The sequence below is a fragment of the Camelus dromedarius genome, chromosome 1, assembly GCF_036321535.1.
Source record: "Camelus dromedarius isolate mCamDro1 chromosome 1, mCamDro1.pat, whole genome shotgun sequence".
In the NCBI taxonomy this organism is placed as follows: Eukaryota; Metazoa; Chordata; class Mammalia; order Artiodactyla; family Camelidae; genus Camelus; species Camelus dromedarius.
The window spans coordinates 37,521,072-37,543,714 of NC_087436.1; the positions used below are offsets into that span (position 1 = coordinate 37,521,072).

Here is a 22,643-nt window from a genome sequence, read left to right on the forward strand (position 1 = left end):
ATTTTATGCATTTATGGATTAATAATTATTAGAACAATACCGAGCACATGGTAAATGATCAAAAAATGTCACTAGAGTGGAAGTTAGCCTTTACCTTTGAACATCAGCATCAGTGTGGCTCAGTCGTGACCAAGGACACTTCCGGCGGCTAGAAAGCATCAACAGGGACAGAAGGAGAGAGAGAGAGCAGGCACGAGCAGGGACAGACTTGCATGATGTCACAGAACTACATGTGTTAGTGAGGGCAGAGCAGGGAAAGAGACGAACGATAAACCTATTGGCTGAGAAGTCCCACAGTCTGTTGTCTGCAGGTGGTGGTGGTCGTTCAAGGACCTGGGAGCCAGAGAACCAACATTGGAGATTTCAGTCTGAGTCTGAAGGCCTGAGAACCAGGGGCCTCCAGGGCAGGAGAAGACCAATTTCTTGGTAGTCGCGCAGAGAACAGATTCAAACTTTCTCTACTTTTTTGTTCTATTCAGCCTCTCAACAGATTAGGTGATACCCAGCCACACTGGGAAGGGCCATCTGCTTTACTGAGTTCACCAATTCACATTCTAATCTCCTCTGGAAGCACCTTCATAGACATACCCATAAATAATGTTTAACCAGACATCTGGGCACAGCATGATCCATCAAGCTGACACAGAAAATTAGCTATCACAAGAAGTCACCTATCACACAGAAACTTCCTTTTACAAGTTGTCTGTTCAGGAACAGTGATTCAGAGATGCAGAGAGAACAGAGAGAAAACAAAACCCAAAAAGAAGCCATAAAACATGTATCAACTGACATTCATTGTAGTTATTTTTTTTTCAACATAATTAGGCATCTCATGGTATGATGGAGCTAGTCTGTACCAGCTCATGTGCGTCAACTATGTATATCTATTCCGAGCTTCACACTCATTGATACCATTTTGGTAGTTTGGAATTGGCCATAGTGAGGGCATTTAAACTAGGGAAATTAACAAATAATTAACAAATCAGAAACTTTTTTCTTTTTAACCTGGAGAGCTGGTTGTTAACATTTACCAGCACACCACTGCTTATTTCCCTTATAACATCGATGATAAACAATAGTCAGCATTCTGGGGATTACTCACCACCGTTGCGTTAATGCATATTGGCATTTTCTCAGTCAACTTTAATCCAACATTTTACTTTTGTCTTTTAAATACTTGGCCTCCTTTATCCTTGTCTGAATTTAAACAAAATTTCTTGGAATTCTGCTTTGTAATTATGTTTACTTGTGGGTTATTGTTTGATGCCTGCCCTCCTTCCATGAAGAACAGCTGGGAGTGTTTGTCCCCCTGAAATTTTGATTGGTACCGTATTCCTTTTATATGTAATTTTGGAGATAATTGACATTTTTATGAAAAGTCACTGGCATTTGTTAAGTCATGTTAATTAGACAGAATAGTGGTCCTTCAAAGATGGCCACATCCTAATCCTTACAATCTATGACTATGTTACTTCATGTGGCAAAAGATGTTGGAGAATTCTTTAAATGTCATGATGAGAAATTAAAAAGTACTGAAGTTGTTCAGAATATCAGTCTGAAAAAGTTAATCACAGTTATAGCCTGGAAAGCATTCAATTAAACCAATGGACATTGCTTGCTGAAAATGACTTGTGGGCTCTGCAAATACAATGATAATCATTATCTTTGAACTTGGTGAAAATGTTACTGCCAGATATTTCTTACAGCACCATGGAAAGAGTGACTGGTAAACTAGAAGAGAGTAAATGAAGCTTTATTCCGCAGTTTTTCATCCTAAAATATCAACTAATTCCTTTGAAGATTCATTCAGGAGTCCTTACCCAAGCACAAAAGTGATTTTAAAAAAGTCAAAAAACAGACCTGACAGTTTCTGAGTTTTATAGTTTGCCTGAAATTGCACCTTTGCAACCCAACTTACCCATGACGTCACTTTCCACAACCAATGACAACGATTACCCTTCAACCCTCCTCTCCTTTCAGCTTTCTTCAAGTTTCCAGTCTCTTTATTTCTTCAGGGGTAACAGGTCATCCAAGGTAACTGCCCTGTTTTTGTTGCAAATTTATCTGAATTTTTCTGATGTATTTATTAATTTCTGTGTGCTGGTTGCTATGTCTTGTTGGAAAAAAATATTCATGGCACCATGACAATGCTGCATACAGGGCATCATGCACACAAACCATTTGATAACAACCACTCTAAATGTTTTTGCAATCAGGGAGCAGTATTTTAAGCATTTTACATACTAAATGGTGGTTTTTACTATGTTTTAGTTACAGTTAAGGAAATCTGTTGGGAGTTTAATTTGGCATTTTACATAATGGTGAAATAGCTACCTGTGCACATTTTCACACAGAATGTCTCATTTTCATGAGTGGGGTTACTGATGGTAAGTAGGAGATATCTTGATTTAAGAGAGTACTGACTTCATAAATCAAGAGCTTCTCTGGAAAGAAACATTTTGAGAACAAAGTAAAGCTCTTAAAAGTGAAAATATGATTGCTGAATTTATATATAAATTATAAGAGCTGGAAGGTAAGACAAGAAAATCTCTATAATGAGGACCAAATAGACAAAGAGAATTTATAAAGCAAAAAATATGTATAAACAAAAGATATAAACATGGAGGGATACATCCAGGAATTCCAATATCTAATTAGTAAGAATTCCATTAAAAAATAAATGAAGAAAAACACAGAGATAAAAGAATCAGAAGTCTCCAAATTCAAAAAGCACATGCAAGGTAAAAGAGTGAAAAGTGACACATGCTTCAACACATATCTCCATAGCATTTCAGAAGTCCAATTACAAAGAGATCAATAAAAGCTCCCAAATGGTAAACCAGGATACTCATAAGGGAGCAAAAATCAATCTGACAGTAATAGATACATTAGCACCAAAAGTGGATGCTGAAAGTCAATAAAGTAAGATCTTCAAGATTCGAAAGAAAGATGATATTGAATTTAAAATCAAATTATAGCCACTTTTAGAAAGCAAAAACTTAAAAAGCTTACTTTAAACTCATTATTTTGAAGAAGTTACTTGAAAAAGATTCATACAAAATAAGAATGAAATACAAGAAATAACAAACCATGACATAAAAGGAACAGTGGAGAAGAAATCCATTCCAAATGAATTTCAAGACAGCTATAGCACAATCTTAAAATACATACATACACACATACATAAATACATACATACATGCATAAATTACTGCAGTCATCAAAACTGGAAGTCAGTAGTCTTCTAGAAGAAAGTCTTAAAAGAACAATTACTAGAATGAACTCCAAGTAGTGAATATGTTATGTGAAAAGTTGAGGTGTAATAGTAAAGATAATTATAATGATGATGATGACAGCAATAAACGCAGCCAATACTCATGAACTCCCTTTCACATAGTGCCAGGCACTGTCCTAAACACGTTGTATTTATTATTTCACTTAATCCTCTAAGAGTCCTATGAGACAAGTGCAATTTCATCGTTGTTTGTAGATAAGAAAACCCCAGACACAGCAAAGTAAGATAATTTTCTTTAGGTCACACAGTTAACTAGTCACTAACCCATGTTCCAAACCCAGGCAGTCCAATTCCAGAGCTCACACTCTAAACTGCTACACTGTGCTGAAGAAGGTACATGTTTCTTTTTCAAACTAGAAAACAGAAATGCAACCTAAAACTCCAGGAACAATTAAATAAGTGAACATACTCTATGAAAAAAGTCATGGCCCAGGTATAAAACACATTAGAATATGACATGCTTTAGAGCAGTAAGTAAATTCACAAGGATCATGACTATAGAATCAGAGGAAGAAATGTACTTAGAACATATTGGCTTTGTAGTTATAATATTTAAATAGTCATAATAATTTAAATGCTGTGTATAGCTTTAATCTTTTATAATTAAAATGTAGGCCAAAGGCAAAAAGTCTTAACGTGGCTGTGAAACAGAATGAAAACTATCAGTCTTGATAAAGTAAAGGTATAGTTGATAGAAATTGGAAGGAAGAGGAGAGAAAAAGGTGAGTTGAGAAATTGGGGTATTATCATCTTGCAAAGTTGGGGACAAAATAAACTGTTGGAAGCTGATAGACCAATGAATAGGGAGTTAAGTATATTACTTTATGAGTCAAAGCTAGAAGAAACCACATGTAAGAATTTAGGAAACATCTCCTAAAACCATTTCAAAGAAGTTATTGAAGAAAGTGTTATAACTACAAAAAAAAAAAAAAAAAAATTAAAAGCTGTGGGGAGAAGCGGAGGTGGGAGGTGATAATAGTGAACTAAAAACCCATATCCTAGAAGAAAGTCAAAATACGTCATCTAAAATCAGTAAATCAAGAAAAGGCTATATGAAGCAATTTGTTTAGAGATGTGAAGTACCTGCCAGAAGAATTAAAACCAAGCAGGGGTTGGGAAGCAGGACAGCAGGTGGGCAGGGGTGGGCAGACACCCGTTCTTTTTATTGCAGCCCTTCTACTTTTGAACCATTTTCTCATAATTCTTTGCTTAAGAAGATTTTTTAAAGGAAGATACAAAGAAATTTAATTTGTAACTAAAAAGCTCCCGAAAAACCCAGATAGTTTAACTGGAGAATTCTGCCAAACATTTAAAAAATTTACGCTACTTTTACACAAACTCTTCCAGAAAGTAGAAGAGGAAGGAACACTTCCTAAATCACTATATGAGGCTTTATTGCTCTCACATAAACTAGACAAAGACAGTACAACAGAAAGAAAATTGCAGACCAATATCTCTCATGAACTTAGACACAAAAATTCCACTGGCCACAGCCCGTAAATTGGTACATACAAGTTGATATAAAGTTACCCATCATAACGTCTCTCCTTCTGGCTAGATGCAGCTCCCACTCCCTTCCCTGCACTCTTGACAGGGCCAGCAGTATGTATTTCATCCAGTTTATCTTCGGTTCCACTTGGGGTAAGTGCCTTGCTGTGGTCTAAGTGTTTATGCCAGCCCCCCAAATTTATTTGTTGAAATCCTAATGCCCAATGTGATGGTATTAAAAGATGGGGCCTTTGGGAGGTACTTAGGTCAGGAAGGGTGGAGCTCTCATGAATGGAGCTCTCTTGCTCTTTCTTCCAAGTGAGGATACAACAAGAAGTCTGCACCCCGGAAGAAGGTCCTCACCCAACCAGGCTGGTACTCTGACCTCGGGCTTCCGACTTCTAGAACCGTGAGAAATATATCGCTATGGTTGATATCACCCCATCTGTGGTATGTTGTTAGAGCAGCCCAAATGGACTACCTCCTCTCAGAGCGAGCTGGGCAGCTTCTGTCTCCTGCCTAACAAGAATTCTGAGAAAAAATGGCTCACCTCCTCTGCTGTCAGCTTCCTAGTACAATCTCTTTCCTGAGTCTTCCTCTTGGCACCTGGCAACTGTAGGACTCTTGTCCCTGTCTCTCCACTCTCGTAGCCTTCCCTTTTGTCTAGAGCCAGAGTTTCCTTTCCCTGGGCGAAGTTCTTCTCTCTTTTCTGTTACACAAATGCAGCATTATCAAAAAGTTCATAAGTCACTGGATAATTCTAGAGTGCTGTGTAAAGTTCTTATGCTAAGTAAGACTACATTTGACTCTTGAACAACACAGATTTGGACGGCGAGGGTCCACTGATATGCAAGTTTTTCCAGTAGTAAATACTACATGCAGTTCTACGCAACACAGGGTTGATTGACTCCTTAGATGTGGAACCTCAGATATGGAAGGCTGAATGTCAAGCTATACTCTGATTTTTGATGGTGCCCCTAACCCTTATGTTGTTCGAGGGTCCGCTGTAATCATCAGGAGGGCTGAAATTCTAGGAGAGATGGGCCACATATCTGTTTAAAAATATTTAGGAACTATGGTTCTCCTCTTCAGTCTGTATGGCTCCAATTGGCGGGATATTCCACTCTACTTTGGGTTTTATAACTTCACCTTTATAATTGCAGATGACTCACATGCTGGACCCCCATTAAATTAAACTAGACACAGTGGAGCTGCTGCAGTTGAAGCAGGGGTGGAGCTTAGAGCCCCTTCTCCCTTCTTGGTGGTTCCTAGAGCATCCCTGCAGGAACACGGGGCTCCATGGGACACTGGTGGAAACCTCCAGCCTGGATCATCTCTGGGAGGACCTCCTTGTGGGGGAATTCATGGTTCTGTTCATTTGTGGCTCTCAGCCACAGTTTATATAACAATTCTTACTTTGACTATATTTAATTTGTTCCCCACTCTCTTACTGTAGGTTGTGGCTGAGGGAAATGAGGTAGGCTTCAGGATTTGGTTAACTTGCTCATTAGCAGATGCTAAAGAAACATGCTGGGAAAAAACTAGAGACCTACAGGCCGTGTTGGGGCAGGGCACGGCACATCGATTGTTTGAATATGGCTTGTTTTTTTTGGTATAGGAAATAAACGTGATTATATGCCAGATTATTTTATAGTATGTTAGACCATTGTTTCAAATAGTGGTTGTATAAAAGTAAATTTTCCTTTAAAACTGCAAATGTCTAGTCACATTGTTTATTGCCAGCCATCGAACAAATTCTTCATAGAATGCTTGATTATCATTAGATAATTTCATGCAATTATAACTCATTATATCATTTTCTAAATTAATAAAAGAATGTTTTTATTCTTTTCTAAGTATGAATACTCTGTTCTTTTCACTCTGTCCTTTCCACTTGGATCCTTTTAAAAATTTTTTATTATTTATTTTTTAATTGAAGTATAGTTAGTTACAATGTATCAATTTCTGGTGTACAGCACAATGTCCCAGTCATGCATATACATACATATATTTGTTTTCATTAAATATATTGAATATAGTTCCCTGTGCTATATAGAAGAAATTTATTTTTTAAAATCTATTTTTATATATAGTGGCTAACATTTGCAAATCCCAAACTCCCAAATGTATCTCTTCCCACCCCCTTTCCCCTGGTAGCCATTAGATTGTTTACTATGTTTGTGAGTCTATTTGTTTATCCTCTTTTTTATTTCTTTTAGATTCCACATATGATATCATATGGTAATATGATACCATATGATATGATATATGGTAATTTTCCTTTATCTTTCTGGCTTACTTCATTTAGAATGATGATCTTCAGGTCCATCCATGTTGCTGCAAATGGCATTATTTTATTCTTTTTTTATAACTTCATTTAGAATGATGATCTTCAGGTCCATCCATGTTGCTGCAAATGGCATTATTTTATTCTTTTTTTATAGCTGAGTAGTATTCCATTGTATAAATATACCACAACTTCTTTATCCAGGCACCTGTTGATGGATCCTTTTTAAAGTCACTATTATGCTAGGGTGGAAAAAAATACTGGCTAAATTATTTCAATTTCTAAGTATCACTTTTAGAAATAATGAGGTCTCATTTCTATGTAAATCATTGAGACCTGCACTGAGTATGGTGGGAGGTGAGGACAGGTGTGGGTAGATAGGGGAGTGGACACCATTCATATCTAGTGCAAAGGTACTCTGTACTGGAAAATAAAGTTTTATAAATAAGTTAAGGTTGGAAATATAAGGCAATAAATACTTAACCAAAGCATTTGTTCTTAATCCAGTAGGCAAAGGAGAATTATTGTAATTTCCTATGCAAGGGCTCGACATAGCAGAAATGGAAGCAGTAACAGTAGGGAGGCAAACTGTAGTATAGGATCTGGACTGTGTTTTCTCAGAATTTACAATAGACACAGAAGTAAAGTTGGCCAGAGAGTATCCTACATTTTAGGAAACATGCCTTTCAGAGAAAAAGTAGTAAAAGAGAAGTGTTCAAATAAATGTACATGGTTACAAGCAACAATAGATAGCTAAGTAGCTTAATAGAAGGGGATGTCCTGGAAGGATGCTGGAAGCTCCCGGGACCAGTGTGAAGCTGGTGGAATGGGCCTGCAGTAGGCAGGGACCAAGGGTGCTTAGAGGTCAGCAGCAGTCACTAAGCAGTGGTCTGTTAATGCTGACGATCTGGTGAACACGGGACCGCACCACCTCACCCCTCACTTCCCTCTTCATTGCACTCTTTCAACAGATTAAAAGAATTGAGGTAACTTTGACACTTTTGGAGCTGATAGAGTCTTGGTGAATATCCATCTTGTTTCTGCCTTGTCTTCCTTATTAGGGCCTCGTACCTAACCTGCCCACACAGGGGAGAGTTCATGTGCCAGAGGAAACTGTGTCACTCTTAGGAAATGAAGACAGATGTTGGACAATTGAAATATAAGAAATAATCATTCCAGGCAGGCTCTCAGGAACACAACTCTTACATTAAAATCAGATAATCCCAGAAAGAAAAAAGGGAAGGGCATCCCAAGAGAACAGTGTGCTATATGGGGAATTTTAGGATTATCCCAGCTTGAAATTGCCATTTATGAGAAGAAATATCACAAAGGACACATTCTTGCAAAATAACTGAGACCTCTTCCATTCACCTTGGGAAGGCTAAACTGTTGAATAAGCTGACTAAAGAGTCAGAGAGATTACCAGAATAAGGAGCTGAAAAAGACGGGGAAGATCAGTGATAGAAATTTAATGACGGGTAGAGAAAAAACAAAGCCCTTCAAAGCCTATTTTGCTTCAGTATTTTAGACCTTGGAAAGCAACCTTCAAATGAAAAAGGGCAAAGCAAAGATTTTTAGGATGAAAATAAAGATCCAATATAAGTGATTAGATAGCAAAAGAGCATGCATCTGTTTCTAAAAGAACTCAAAGCTTCAGCCTAGATAAATTACTTGCCACAGCACTGAAGAAACTGGAAGATGTGATCAAGAAAACACTGTCAGTAATTTCTTAGAAAGTTCATTGAAGAAATGTCAGAAGTAATGAGTTGGGCAAATGCTGTCTAGATTCATAAAAAGGGCAAGATGACAGGTTGGTGCAAAATTCTCAAGTGGATTATTAAATAGTTGATTTATGAGCATGTAGACAAGAAAACTGCCATGTGCATGAATACATACAGATAAAGTAGGGTGACATAGTGGGGACTGGAGTCAGACGACTTGGTTCAGGCCCTCATTCTGTCACTCAGCAGCTGTGTGGACACAAGCATATCACTGAACTCCTTTGAGTTGCAGTATCTTTATCTTGGAAATAAGGTTCTGGAACTAGATGTCCTTTAATGGACAGTTTAGTCACAAAAAAAAATCTATCAGCTCCAAGTGTAGTGAATTCACCTCGATTCATTTAATCAGGCTGCCATTTATTAAAGGACATAGCCTGTACTGGATGCTTATGTCATTTTCTGAAGTACCCACATTGGTCTTATGACAGGTGGGTATTATTAACCCCTTTTTGCAAATACTGAAATTGAAGTTCAGAGTGGCTAACTAATAGATTAGTGCATCAAGGCCAGAGTGTATTCTGATAGCAGGGAATCAGGTGACCAGTCCTCCACGCTACTGTGATGGACAAGATGAATAGATTTAGGATGGAGAGCTCTACAATAACACTACAGTGAGCACTGCAGCAATAACTTTTGTTTGGGTAGTTATACCTAAAATATGTTGATGATGAAGCCATGTCCATTTCATGGGAAGTTTCTTCTGGTGTTCCTTTAACTTTGGCCTGTCAAACTTTTGGATTTTTATAAACAATTTGGCTGAAAGAATCAAAGAAATTCTAAGCATTTTTTTTTAAAAAAAACAGGAATAGGAGAAATATCCAGAAGAATAATTTATTCACATATTCATTTATTCAAGTATCACATCCAGAATAAGATTCGAGGTAAGCAATTCATTCACAGAATGACCAGTGTTCAAGCAGTGAAGTATTTTAGTACTGAAAGTAAATTCCTGCACTTAATATCAAAACTACCTTGCTGGAAAGGAAAGCCTTAACTTTGAAGAGGGTTAGAATTTGAGGAAGTGAAACAGAGGTTTGGAGTGTGTGGGATGGGCTCTCAGGTTGCTGTTTGGAGCTTCCAAGAAGGACTAGAATGGAAGTATCTTGAGCAATATTTAAGTGATTTCCCCCCACCTAAGTCACAGGATGGGAAGTAAGGGAATCTTCAGTTAATAGACATTTTCTGTTAAATGAACCCAATTTATTTCAGGTTGATTTCAAGTTCAACAGAAACCAACCACTTGAAAATTCTAGCATAAAAGACTAATGTAAATTTCAGTTACACTGACAGAAGAGAGCATTTGGGTCCGGGGTGGCAGGATGCCTCACCGTTTCTGCCTTAGCCAGACCACATCCTGAGCACGGTGGATTCCCCTCTGGACCACACAGTCACAAACTGAAGAAAGTCTAGTGGAAGGTGTCCGGGGGGTCGAAAGATCTGAAAAGCATATCAAATGAGGAATAGCTGGGGCAACTAGAAAAGATAAGAGTGACATGAAAGCTTCTTTTAAATATATAAAGAGGGACTATTTGGAAAAGACGGTTAGTTATAAAACTCTCAGAAAGAAAAATTAGATGTGGGTAGAATTATTGAAAAGTACTCTTTTCCAATGAGACCCTCTCCAAAGTTGAATGGAGTCACCCTTACAGGGTTAAGAGCCTCCTAGTCACTCATCCTGTTACATTCAATGAGTGTCGGTTGAGAGCCTTCTGTGTTCCATTCTAAACTCTTGGAAGACATCAATGAGAAAACAGACAAAAATCCATGCTCTTGGAGTGTTTACATTCTAGTAGGGGTAGGGAAACTTGCAATAAACAATGAAACAAACAAATCAGTAAATTTTATGGCATGTTGGGATGTGAAAGAGTCATGAGAAGAGAGTAGAATAAGAGAGGTGAGGAATGAGAGACGGTGGGACAGGAATGGGACTGGCTGCAGTTACACTAGGATTGCTCTGGTCGGGCAGCCACATTGAGAAGGTGACAAATGAGCATAGACTTCAGTGAAGAGTGTGAAGACGTTCTCCTGGGGAAGGATATTGTAAGCAGAGGGAAAAGCCATGTGAGGGCTGAGGAGGGATTGTACCAGCAAGGAAGCCTCCTCGGGGGGTATTTAAGCAAAGCTGGGCAGAACATTTGGGAGAAGAGTTGAAAAGAGGATTACTGCTTGGAGTGAGAACTTGGACTTCAGTCTCTGCCAACTTTTTATATTCTCTGTGCATAGTATTTTCTTCTAGTTCAGAATAATTAATTTGGCAGTGATGAGAAGAATGGGTTCAAGAGCAGAGATGTCAGACCCGGGCTCACATATACTAATGGTAAAGGGACCAGACAGAGAGTAGAAACATTTTAAAATATGGACAATGCATTTGAATATTTTTTTAAATTATGTAAATCAAACGAAGCATGGTTGCAGGCCAAATCTGGCCCAAGGGCCTCCAGTTTGGTACCTTTCATTAGAGAAAGTGAAATCATTTAAAAGGGTAAAGGTCTTATCTGGACAGGAAGTCAAGGAGAATAAAAGATAAAAGAAGAAATCTGTGTGTCTTTGGTGGCAATTATTCCTTTGTTATGATTTGACAAGAAACCAAAAGGGAAGAAAGAATCAAAGACTACTCTGTGGCTTAGACCCCAAGACTTTGCTTTTCCTCAAGCAAGGGTAACATTGGTTTTTTTTCTGCCTATTATCAATGGCCAGATACTTACTTGTCCTCCCATTGTCCTGTTATGCATATTTACACATAATTTAGAAACTTGGAATCCACTTAGGGAAAGAAAATACTAGTCAATGCAACCTTTCTCAATTATTTTGTATCTATAATGTAATTATAGTCGTAACACTTTTGAACAGAGGCTCAGAATTAATTAACTGTGATAATTACAAAGACACAGGTAAAGCTTTTATTCTTTTTGCCGTATAACTTGTCCTGTTTCCTTGCTGCAGGTGCCTTCATTTGCAAGATGGTGCCGTTTGTCCAGTCCACTGCTATCGTGACAGAAATACTCACAATGACCTGCATTGCTGTGGAAAGACACCAGGGACTTGTACATCCTTTTAAAATGAAGTGGCAATACACCAACCAAAGGGCTTTCACAATGCTAGGTGAGGGCATGCCGGTGGCAGTAGTTAATGCCATTCTTCACTACAGAACAAAGAGAATTTCTTCAAAGCGATTCATAAACCAGTGGAGTAAGCTCTCATCTATCTTGTAGACATTGGAGTGCAATTTCAGGGTTTCAGTTCTGTCCACATTTTCTGCCACCCCCCGCCCCACCTTCAGGCCTACCCTAGCACTGAAAATCTCTCTGCTCAGATTTACTTCTTGAGTTACATTATAACCACTTAAGCTATACTCTCACCTGATCTAAGATAATCTATCGGTGGCATTGCCGTATTAACATTCATTAGGTTAGCGCTCTGTCATCCTGAGGTTAGAGCCTCTGAGCCAAGGCGCCCTTGTGGAGGCAGGTAGATTTTGACAGAGGCCAGGAAAGTTGTCTTTAGAAAAACGGAGAACAGGGGTGCTGCCTAGAGGTGGCCCCGGTGGTGTGCGTGCAACAGTAGACGGCCGCAGGGCTCATGCGAACACTGGGCGCTGAGTGCTGGAGGTGCCTGACAACGACAAATTCCGTCCCTGCCCTTATTTTGCTTCAGGCATTCCTGAAGCCTCAGCTTGCTGTAACCATTCCCGAGTCAGCAAGTCATGATGAGCACGTGCCTCCTGATGAATGTAAACCTAAAGCAATGTCCTAAAGCCTAGCACAGGAAAATGGAGGAATTTCTCTGATGATTGTAGTCAAGCCATTTGAAACCCTAAAGTGCTTCTCCATGATTTGAATGTATTACAGCTGAATAACCAGAAGTTAAGGAGCAACTAATGCAATAATCAAAGAGAGCAATTTTTTACTAATATCTCACTTGAGAGAAGTGATTAAACAGTTATTTCTACTGTAAAAATTTAGCTAGCATGGGGTGGTAGAATTACAGAAAGAACTCCTGAAGGCTTTGCAACACCGAACTCATTTTAAATAGCTAAACCAATAAGGAAAAAAATCACTGGCTTCAATTATTTTCAGATTTATGTCACATCCTTCCTACAAAGAATTCAAAGACTTCTTGGCTTTTAATAATTGACATCCTTCCACCATCAGAACATCTGAAAACAGCATGTGGGTGTGGAAAGAGAGTTAGAGAAGGAATACATGGAGGAGGGGAGTTATTCAAAAAGGAAAGAGAAGGAGAGGGAATTTCAGCATCCAAAAGCAAAGTTGGTAACAGGCAGCTAAGGGAGTGCCTCCTCAAAAATGTCGTAGGAGACAGAAAGCCTTTTAAATCAAGCAGCGTCATCTCCCTTAGAGGCTTTCCTGCGGTGTCGTGCGACAGCTCCCTCTCCCTGTTACACTGGGAACCAGTGTCTATCATGCCCAGTACCTCCTTCTAGCTGAGACTTGCTGGCTCCCAGGCCCCAGCCAGCAGAGATATGCTAGACACTCTTGCCCAGACGTGCTCACAGATTCTACCAGTTATGTTCATATGTTCATAGAGCCCTAGCCCTTCTGCCCCTGAGCAGACAGTGGATTCAAGGACATTGGCAATGAGCCAAGCCAGCTAGACTCAATTCCTCCAGAACTTCTACTAAATACTGGAAAAATGATTGAACATAAGGTAACATAATAAAATAATGACTGGACTAGAAAAGAATAGATGTGTGTAGCAATGAGGAGAGAGAGAGGGACAGGGACAGAGACATTGATTTGTAAGCCTTACAACTATCTTGAATCATTGATTCATAATGACCTTCTATAGGTGGTGTCAGTTCATATGTTTCTTTATAACAAACATCAATTATGGATTAAGTGGGCCTCAGTTCCTTGAAACTCAAGGCAATACAGTGTTTTCTTAAGGATTCCACTCAGTATAGAATGAACAAGCAGAGCTTGAGCTGGGAAATTTTTGTTTTAAATCAGTGTTGGGGAGGAGATCAAGACGGTGGAGTAGAAGAACGTGGAGCTCACCTCCCCCCACAAAAATACACCTACATGTGGAGCAGTTCTCACAGAATACCGACTAAAAGCTGGCAGGAGGTATCCTATCCAACCAAATCGGCAAGAAAGATCCCACATAACCAAGTAGGGTGAAAGGAGAGGGGAAAAAAGGAGTAGGGATGAGACCTGTGCCCCGGAAGCAAGCTGTGAAAGAGGAAAAGTTCCCTTGCCCTGGGAACCCCCTTCACCCCCTGCGAGGTCTGCGGGGCAGATAGGGAGCTGGAGTGGCCTGGAGTTTGTTCAAGAGGAGTGTGCAGAGCTGGCGTGCTGCCAGGCGGGGAAGCGAGGGACCAGCACAGAGAACTGCCACAGCGCCGCACTACGCAGCCTGAGATGTGCACCTGCTGGTGTGTGCACTGGCTAAATCACAGACGAGGGCACAAAACAAGCCTCAATAAATTTCAGAGATAGAAATTATTTCAAGCATCTTTTCTGACCACAACAGTATGGAACTGGAAATCAACCATGAGAGAAAAAAAATAATTACATGGAGACAAAAATCAACGTTGGAGCTCTTGGTTCTGGCCTTGTCCTAGTCCAATGAGATTCTCTTTTGTTCTTTGCTGAGGATGTATCATTAAAGCAGTTCCCTCAACTAACTCATATGGAGGACAGAGCATTTGGAAAAAGCGCCCTGGTTTCTGATGTTACAAGTGTTTGTTTTGTAAATAAGAATATGATGTTCATATAATTATACTGAAGATAAATGTACTTTCAATTTTAAGAAGAAATTATAGAAGGTGCATATATCATGTTTAAGTTATTCTTCCATTCAACAAATAGTAGATACTTGAGCAGCACCTGCTGAGGGCCAGGAATTTCCCTTGGGAGTTTATTTGGAGAAATTAAATAAGTAAGTAAGTAAGTCAGTAAACGGCATTGCCCTTGCTCAGAGGAAGTTGTTAGAAAGCAGTAGGACAACAAGGGTGCCGCTCTGCGGGGCACATAGAGACAACAGGGAATTAGTGGTCAGTTCTATCTGGAAATGGTTGTAGCCGTCAAAGGTTTCCAAGAGAAGATGACTTGTAAGTCAAGTCCTAGAAAATGAGTCCCCAGATAGAGAGGGGAGTAGGGTGCCAGTCCAGAGTGACAGCATCGAGACATGGAGCAGCACAATGCATTCTGGGAAGTGGGAACTGAAGCCAGCTCTGTAAATTCCTCAGTGCAGGACTCGGGTGTGAAGAACGGGAACAGAAATGTCAGCGGAGACAGGGAAGCATGCGGGACTGCAGAGAACCTCAGGGACCATTTTAAGGGATTTGGGTTTTATCCTTTAGGCATGTTTTACACATTTGAAACCCACTTCAGGAAGACTATTCCAGCAGCACTTTTAAGGGTGGTGAAAGAGTGGAAGTGAGAACACGTAAGGAGACCACTGCCGTGCTCCAGGGTGGAGTAAGCGAGGAATATAAGGGATCTTTATGGTTAGAGAACTGAGCACATGTGTACTTTGCTTTGCTGAGTTGCAGTCTGACTATTTTTAATGTTTTTACAGGTGTGGTCTGGCTGGTGGCAGTCATCGTGGGTTCGCCCATGTGGCACGTGCAGCGACTTGAGGTAGATTCGGGGCTGGGACTGGTAATTATACTCTTGAAATGCTCTCCCCCCAGCTTAATTATAGCTATTCTCCCTCCTGCAAGAGCATTGCAGCCAGTTTCTATGATCTCAGTTATTTCACTGGAGGTTTTTCAAGTGGAATAAATAACTTGCTTTAAGATTTTTTTTTCTGCTTTGCCTAGCTCTTCCTTGAGCTTATGTTGCTAAGACATTAATGCTTAAAATGGAATGTTCCAGGGTCACTTTCTACCTTTCCCCGCCAGCTGAACATGCCTTTCCTAGTGTTCTTCAGTGCCTTGTTATGTTTTAAAAGTTCGATGGTTGCCCTAGAGTTTTCTTTGAAGTCACATAATTTCGTAACCAACTATCTACTTAGTTGATTTGCCTTCATAAGCCCTTTCTCACCTGCCTGCTAGTCATTGACAAATTGAAATTTGAAGTGAAACATGTGAGCGCATCATCCCATCCCACTCTCCCCTTCATCAGCCTCCAGTGGTGATTCACAGTGAAGGAAGCACTGTGTTGGTTTTCGTGACCCACTGTCTCCATTAAAGCACAGTTAAACGCCTAGTGCATGGGAGGTCCAGCACAGACAGTAGTCTTACCCTCTAAGGTGATTTTTAAAACTACATGTCTTTTGTACCTTTTTAAATTGACGTAGGCAAATGTGAAACTTTTCTGGGCGCTCGGTGCCCACCAGCAAGGATATCAGACAAGCTCTCAGGCAAGGGTATGTTTAGAAAGCAGCTTGATTTGAGTTTAGTGCAACTCATACACTGAATAAGCTGGGCTCCACAGGTAAGAGCAGAGGTCTGTCTCTTGCCGCCTATAAGAACGCAATCTGACGACTTCCCAGTCCTCTGCTGAAGTGCCCTGGATGAAACCTTGAGTGGGCCCTATGCCTCTTCCAGTCAGTCAGATAATAAAATTCTTCTGGTCATTTTTGGCCACAAGAACAGTGACAAGACGAGTCATGGAACAGCATTAATTCCTTTATCAAAATGTGCAGTCCAGTGGCACAATCAATCATGAGAGTCCACATTCTCAATCAACTTAAAACATTTTCGTGTGAGCCATTTTTCGGCTAGAATCCTAAAATATGGAGAAAGGATATGGTTCTCTTCTTCTCTGTTTCCTTAACCTTGAGTTCTCTTTCTCCCCCCATTCAGCTGGCCGCCTCTGGCTCCCTGGGAACTGGAGAGGAGAGGCGGGGGAGAGAAAGGGCAGCCGTCCTCTGGTAGCGATGCACTTTGCACGTGACTGTTCCCCATGATTCAGTCTTTCCTTCTTGGGTTTCTCACAATAACACCACTGAAGCTTCTGACTGCTACTCCCTTCTCTAGCCGGCTGCTCTCAAAGACCTTTCAGCTGCCACACACAACGGCCCGTGGCCTGCCCCTTTCTGAGGCTGCCTTTACCCTTAGCAGGAAATCCATACCAATGGAGCCCTTTCATAAGTGACCCCACCCAATTCCCCTTGTGGGGTCCATTTCTGGCCCATAGAACACAAGGAGACTTGTCCATTTTTAAAATAGAATTATTTTATCATCTGCCCTAAATATATTTCATTTAACTCATTCAGTTTATAGAAAATGCATATAATCTAATTGGCAAAGCCAGCCCTCTCTGGCAGACAGATCAGCCAAATCAGATTTTCTTCCTGTCCAGAAAAAGTATGATTTCATTTCACAGATTAAATAAGTGTATTAATATGCATTCCCACTGCCACCTTCTCGCTCCTAAATTCTATTATTGGGGGTGTGAGCACGCACAGAGCCTTAATTCCTCAGCTGGATGCGTGAAGCGCCACCGACTCCACCATTTCCACCGATGTTCTCTATGCTTCGCTCTCGCTGGGCTCTCTCTCAGGAGGGAAGCATTCGATGACTTTCAGGGGATGGAAGCAATGAGGTGGCTAAGTTAAAGCCGTCATCACTTCTACCCCTTCACTGTATGGAAAATGCGAATTCACAACATATCATTACCTGTCAAAACATCTTTGTTCTAATGCCAACCTTTACCCTGAATAGAAATACATTTAATACAGGGAAAAGCATAAAGCCTCTTCATGGATTAATGGCGCCTCGATCAGAGTGGTTTCAGTGACCTCAGTAGTTTGAACCTCCTCTTTCCTTGGTGCCCCATAATGAGATGAGAGACATAAGGTGTGAAAATTGAACAAAAGGTGATTACGAAAGAGGAACTGAAAATGTAGACCCAGCATGACACTTCAACCTCAGGCATCCTTTTAGGCAGTGGAATTTTCAAGAAGTGTATGTTTGGAAATAGAAGATCTGAAATTGATTCCCATGAACCCATCTGAGTGTGCCCTCAGAAGGTTCTTTGCTTGTCCCCATTGTGTACCCGCTTGGAGACTGTCAGTCTAGCTTGTGCTGGAGGACGTGTCAGAACCGTGCCCACATCTTTGTTGGCCCTTGTGGGCTCTGCCTACATGGAGTCAGAATGAGTTTCACCTTCACATCCTCTTTCCAGGGAGTCTGGATCATAAAATTATTATTCAATAAGTGTTTTCATTCCTAGTTGTATTTGAAAAATAACACCTGGACTGAACTTGAATTTTCACACTTTTGGTGAATGTACCAGAAAGCTTCTTTTCCCTCATTCAGTTGACTGTGAAGATTAGTGATAAAATTTGCTGGGAATGGAGGCAGAAATATGTCTGAAGGTTTTTAAGTATTCTTCAGCAGGAAAGCTGCAAAGTGACTCAGATGATAACAGTTTTGATAAATTCTCTAACTTTAATTCCTATTATTGAGATAAACTTTTGAATATACTCTAAGTGTTTAGTTTGTCTCTTATTCACATTTTTATTACTATTCATATTGTTATCAATAATTTTAAAAACTCATCAGATCAGTCTGTAAGAAATAGTATTAGTAAATAGAAATTGCCTTTCTGTAAAATATATATCTCAGAGGCTTATGATTGGATCTGCATATTTATAGAATGGTGATAGTTTGAATCCCAATTTCTTATTCATCTCAGAATCTAAAAGCTACCAGCTGCCTCTCTAAAATCTTTGAGAGTAGTGTGATTGTTGCAATCTGAAATAGCAGTAACCAAATACAGACCATCAGTACTTACTCAGTTGGAAAAAGTCTGATGTCTTGTCAAAATTTGTCTCTTCAACAGTTGAGGGAGCAAAATAATGTAACATTATTGTACATTAGTACAATTAATGTAACATTGTACATTAATGTAGCTGGCACGCAGTACAGAATTTTTTTTCATACATACATACTTTGGTCATTGTAGTGTTCTTTCATGCAGTTGAAAACTTACGACTATCAACCATCTTGTAAAAAGCTGAGAAAGATAAAAAAAAAAAAAAAAAAAAGAAGAGGCTATGGACCTCCATTACATTTAAAATGGAAAATGTGAAACTTAAGAATTTAAGCAGTGATGTGGAAAAACCATACTTCACAACAAAAGAAAATCAAAATATTATCTCGTCTGAAATATGTACACGTGATAAATATGTGAGGGTCTGAAAAATGCTGCATTGTAATACTACTTGGCTGCTTTGGGTTCTTTTGCTGCTAACTCTGGCTCTTCTAACTGAATTACACTTATTTTGAAGATTAAGTATGACTTCTTATATGAAAAAGAACACGTCTGCTGCTTGGAAGAGTGGGCCAGCCCTGTGCACCAGAAAATCTACACCACCTTCATCCTTGTCATCCTCTTCCTCCTGCCTCTTATGGTGATGCTTATCCTGTACAGTAAGATCGGTTATGAACTTTGGATAAAGAAAAGAGTAGGGGATGGCTCAGTGCTCCGAACTATTCATGGAAAAGAAATGTCAAAAATAGCCAGGTCCGTTTAATGAAATATTCACCTCTGTTTAAAATATTTTTAATTAGTTGTGCTGGAAGGGACAGTTGCTTGCAATGTCAGAATTTCTGAGTAATGCAGTGGAAGCATCACTTGTAATTCATGCTTAGCACTTGAGCTGACTTTGAAGTTTTGAGATTTTATGTATGGCAGGAAGAAAGAGCAAGGTCACCAGTTCCTAAATCAAAAGGGAAGCCACTGTTACAAATAAAAACTTATTTGGAATTTTAAAAATTGCCATATTTTCACCTCTGTGTCAATACAACATGGTAGGAATTGCTGTGGAGCTCTCCTCTCTCTTCCACTCACCAGCTACGTGATGTCGATAAATCTGCTTACTTACTTCCTCCCATGTCCCCTGCTTTCTCATGTAGACCAGGAAGCAAAAAATATCCATCCTTACTTCCTCCCACCCAAGGATGGTACTAAAAAACATGAGATGATATGTAGGAAACTCCTTTGGAAATGAGAGAGTATGTTATTTATTTTAAATTATTATTATTATATATATGTATGTGTATATATATATATAAATCTAAGGCTTTATTTTCTGATCATATTGATTAATAGAAATTTTTAAACGCAATTTAAAAATCCTAAAATTTACTTCTATGATATCTGTCGGCTTTATGGTTTATTTTATCATCTACACTGAATGGCTATTAAAAATGAACAAAATCTTGCAAGGAGTTCTAGTGGTTTGATGAAATTCACCATTTCTTCAGGTGTGCGGCGGCCTCTAGTGCCCAGTTTATATAAAGCGCTCCTCTCTCGATGCGCAGGGTGCTGGACTCTTCAGCACTTGGGACTTCTTGCTGATTTAGTGCTCCCTCTTCCTCGGAACTACCATGGACTACCATGTAGAGATAATAAATAACAAGTATGACTATAAACTTGGAAATGGGTCTCTTGCAGACATTAATCTCTATTACAGGACTAATGGAGAAAACTAGTTTGGATCCCTGGTTAATCATAGGAATTAACTATATAGTGGAGGGTTTCATTTTAATTCTATCCTAAGGGCGTCCCATATTTTTCTAACATAAGCATGAGTCCTGTTCAATATAAAAGGAATAAGAGCTTGGGCACTGAAGTTAGACTGCTGAAGTTTAAATACAAACTAGCCTTTCTAGTTTAAATCCTCTTCTAGCCATCTGACTTTGTGAGTCACTTGACCTTCTCTGTGCCCCAGTTTCTGCGTCTGTCAAATGGCTTGTTGGGAAGACTAATGACATGGTCCATGCCAAGCATCTAGTATAGTCCTAGACTTGTAATGAGCATGTATCTTACGGATGTTCATAATATGAAAAATACAGGAATGAAAGTAATAGCAATGGGAGAAGATGAGAGACCACTCACAATGAACCTATTGTGAGCTTCATTAATATTTGAAAAATTATCATCGAGAAGTCTCAAACTGTATTTTATAGCTTTGCTTTCAACTTGACCCATCTGCCAAGGAGAAGTTAACCAACACAGTGTATCCTTGTGGGTCCAGGAAGAAGAAGCGAGCTGTTGTTATGATGGTGACCGTGGTGGCTCTCTTTGCTGTGTGCTGGGCACCTTTCCATGTGGTTCACATGATGATTGAATACAGTGAGTGCTTGTCATTCTCATTTGATGGAAATTCTAGTTTGTTTCCTGCTAGAACAGGCAGTGAATCATTAATATTTGTTGCCATTCACTTGGGTAATCAAATATCAGACATTGAATAGGTTTCGTTCGTGTTTTCAAGATTCCCAGATCATTATGCAGTATAGAATTACGGATGCATATGACCAAAGCTTTAATAATTACAAAAAATAAAGCAAAGCTATTTTACAAAAACGCAAAGAAAATAAAGAAATTCTTCTCTCACGCTAGGCTTTCTGTTTTCCCTAAGCCATTGGGAAAGGTGTGACATCCTATAAGTGCTCTCTATTTAGAACCTCACTTGAACCACGTGAATTTAATAAAACCCAGGATTTCAGCTAGACCCTTAATGTATTCTCTCCGATAATCTGAGACTTAACATGGTTCTCGGGTGATTGTGTTTCTATAACCCAGTGGATATTTGAAGGGTAACTGCTGCTTCCAGATGAAGCTTGAAATCAAGTTGAAATGCAATAAATCCTCTAATATGTGCTGGGCACTGGGCTGTGCGTGTAATCCTAGACTCTCTAAGAGTGAAGACTCATCACAAAGGTGTTTTTCTTCAGACATCAGATGGCTCACTCCAAAATGGTCTGGAGAATTTTTCACACTTATAACCACTTGTAAAAGTGTACATGTTTGGTAAAGACAGAAGATAAACAGAAACATTATTTTATGGTCATTAAAACAAATATGCGTTCTAAAGTATTACATTTTATTACAGGCAATTTTGAAAAGGAGTATGACGACGTCACCATCAAGATAATTTTTGCGATAGTGCAGATAATTGGGTTTTCCAATTCCATCTGTAATCCAATTGTTTATGCCTTTATGAATGAAAACTTCAAAAAGAATTTTTTATCTGCAGTTTGCTATTGCTTAGTGAAGGAAACCTTCTCTCCAGCACGAAGGCATGGAAATTCAGGAATCACTATGATGCAAAAGAAAGCAAAGTTTCCCCGGAAAGAGAACTTAGTTGAGGAGACCAAAGGAGAAGCGTTCAGTGATGGCAACATTGAAGTCAAGTTGTGTGAACAACCCGAGGAGAAAAAACATCTCAAAAGCCATCTTGCGCTCTTCAATTCTGAACTTTCTGAGAATTCTGCTTTAGGCAGTGGGCATTGATTACAGCAATGTCTTTATAATGGATGCCATTCATAGCTTTATCTGAAGAGAAAAGTATTTGAGCAAAGGTCAAAGATTTGTTCTTTATTCTTTGAATGATGAAAAGAAGGAAATTTTGTCATTTTTCATAAAAATATGACATTATACATGAAACACAATTTTGGAAAATTAGTATACCATCCTTGTAGATTATAAAAGTGGATTCAAAAAAAAAATCTTGTACAGAAATAAATGTCCTTGCCTAGCAGTTTTCCCCTCACGCAGTCAATGTTGTGTCTTTTTTTTTATTGCTAAATTGGATGAGAAGAATAGCAATGATATCTTTTTTTCTTTCGTAAGTTTAATAGTGGAACACTATAATGTAATTTTTAGTGCACCACTGAAGCTTGGTGATGCAGTCTTTTGCGAATGAGGTCTAGTTAGTAATCATAAAGTTGAAGTAGATAGAGAAGCAGTGAAATAACAGATGGGTGAGATTTAGAGGCAGATGCAGCTTCTTAGAGTCCTACCAAGTTGCCATTGCTGCGATGACCGGCATGTCCCTTAACCTCCTGAAGCCTCTCTTCCAAAACTAGGAT

General features: G+C 39.3%; 1 protein-coding gene across 1 annotated transcript in view; it reads left to right on the plus strand.

Annotated features, from left to right (window-relative positions):
• QRFPR (pyroglutamylated RFamide peptide receptor) overlaps positions 1-22,312 on the plus strand; it is a 40,394-nt gene extending 18,082 nt beyond the window's left edge. Inside the window, exons 2-6 of the mRNA XM_010985537.3 lie at positions 11,795-11,953; positions 15,392-15,453; positions 19,055-19,290; positions 20,807-20,904; positions 21,665-22,312. Coding sequence (XP_010983839.1) covers positions 11,795-11,953; positions 15,392-15,453; positions 19,055-19,290; positions 20,807-20,904; positions 21,665-22,065 — 956 coding nt within the window. The 3' untranslated portion in view covers positions 22,066-22,312. The remainder of the gene's footprint in view (positions 1-11,794; positions 11,954-15,391; positions 15,454-19,054; positions 19,291-20,806; positions 20,905-21,664) is intronic.
• Positions 22,313-22,643: the final 331 nt, after the last annotated feature.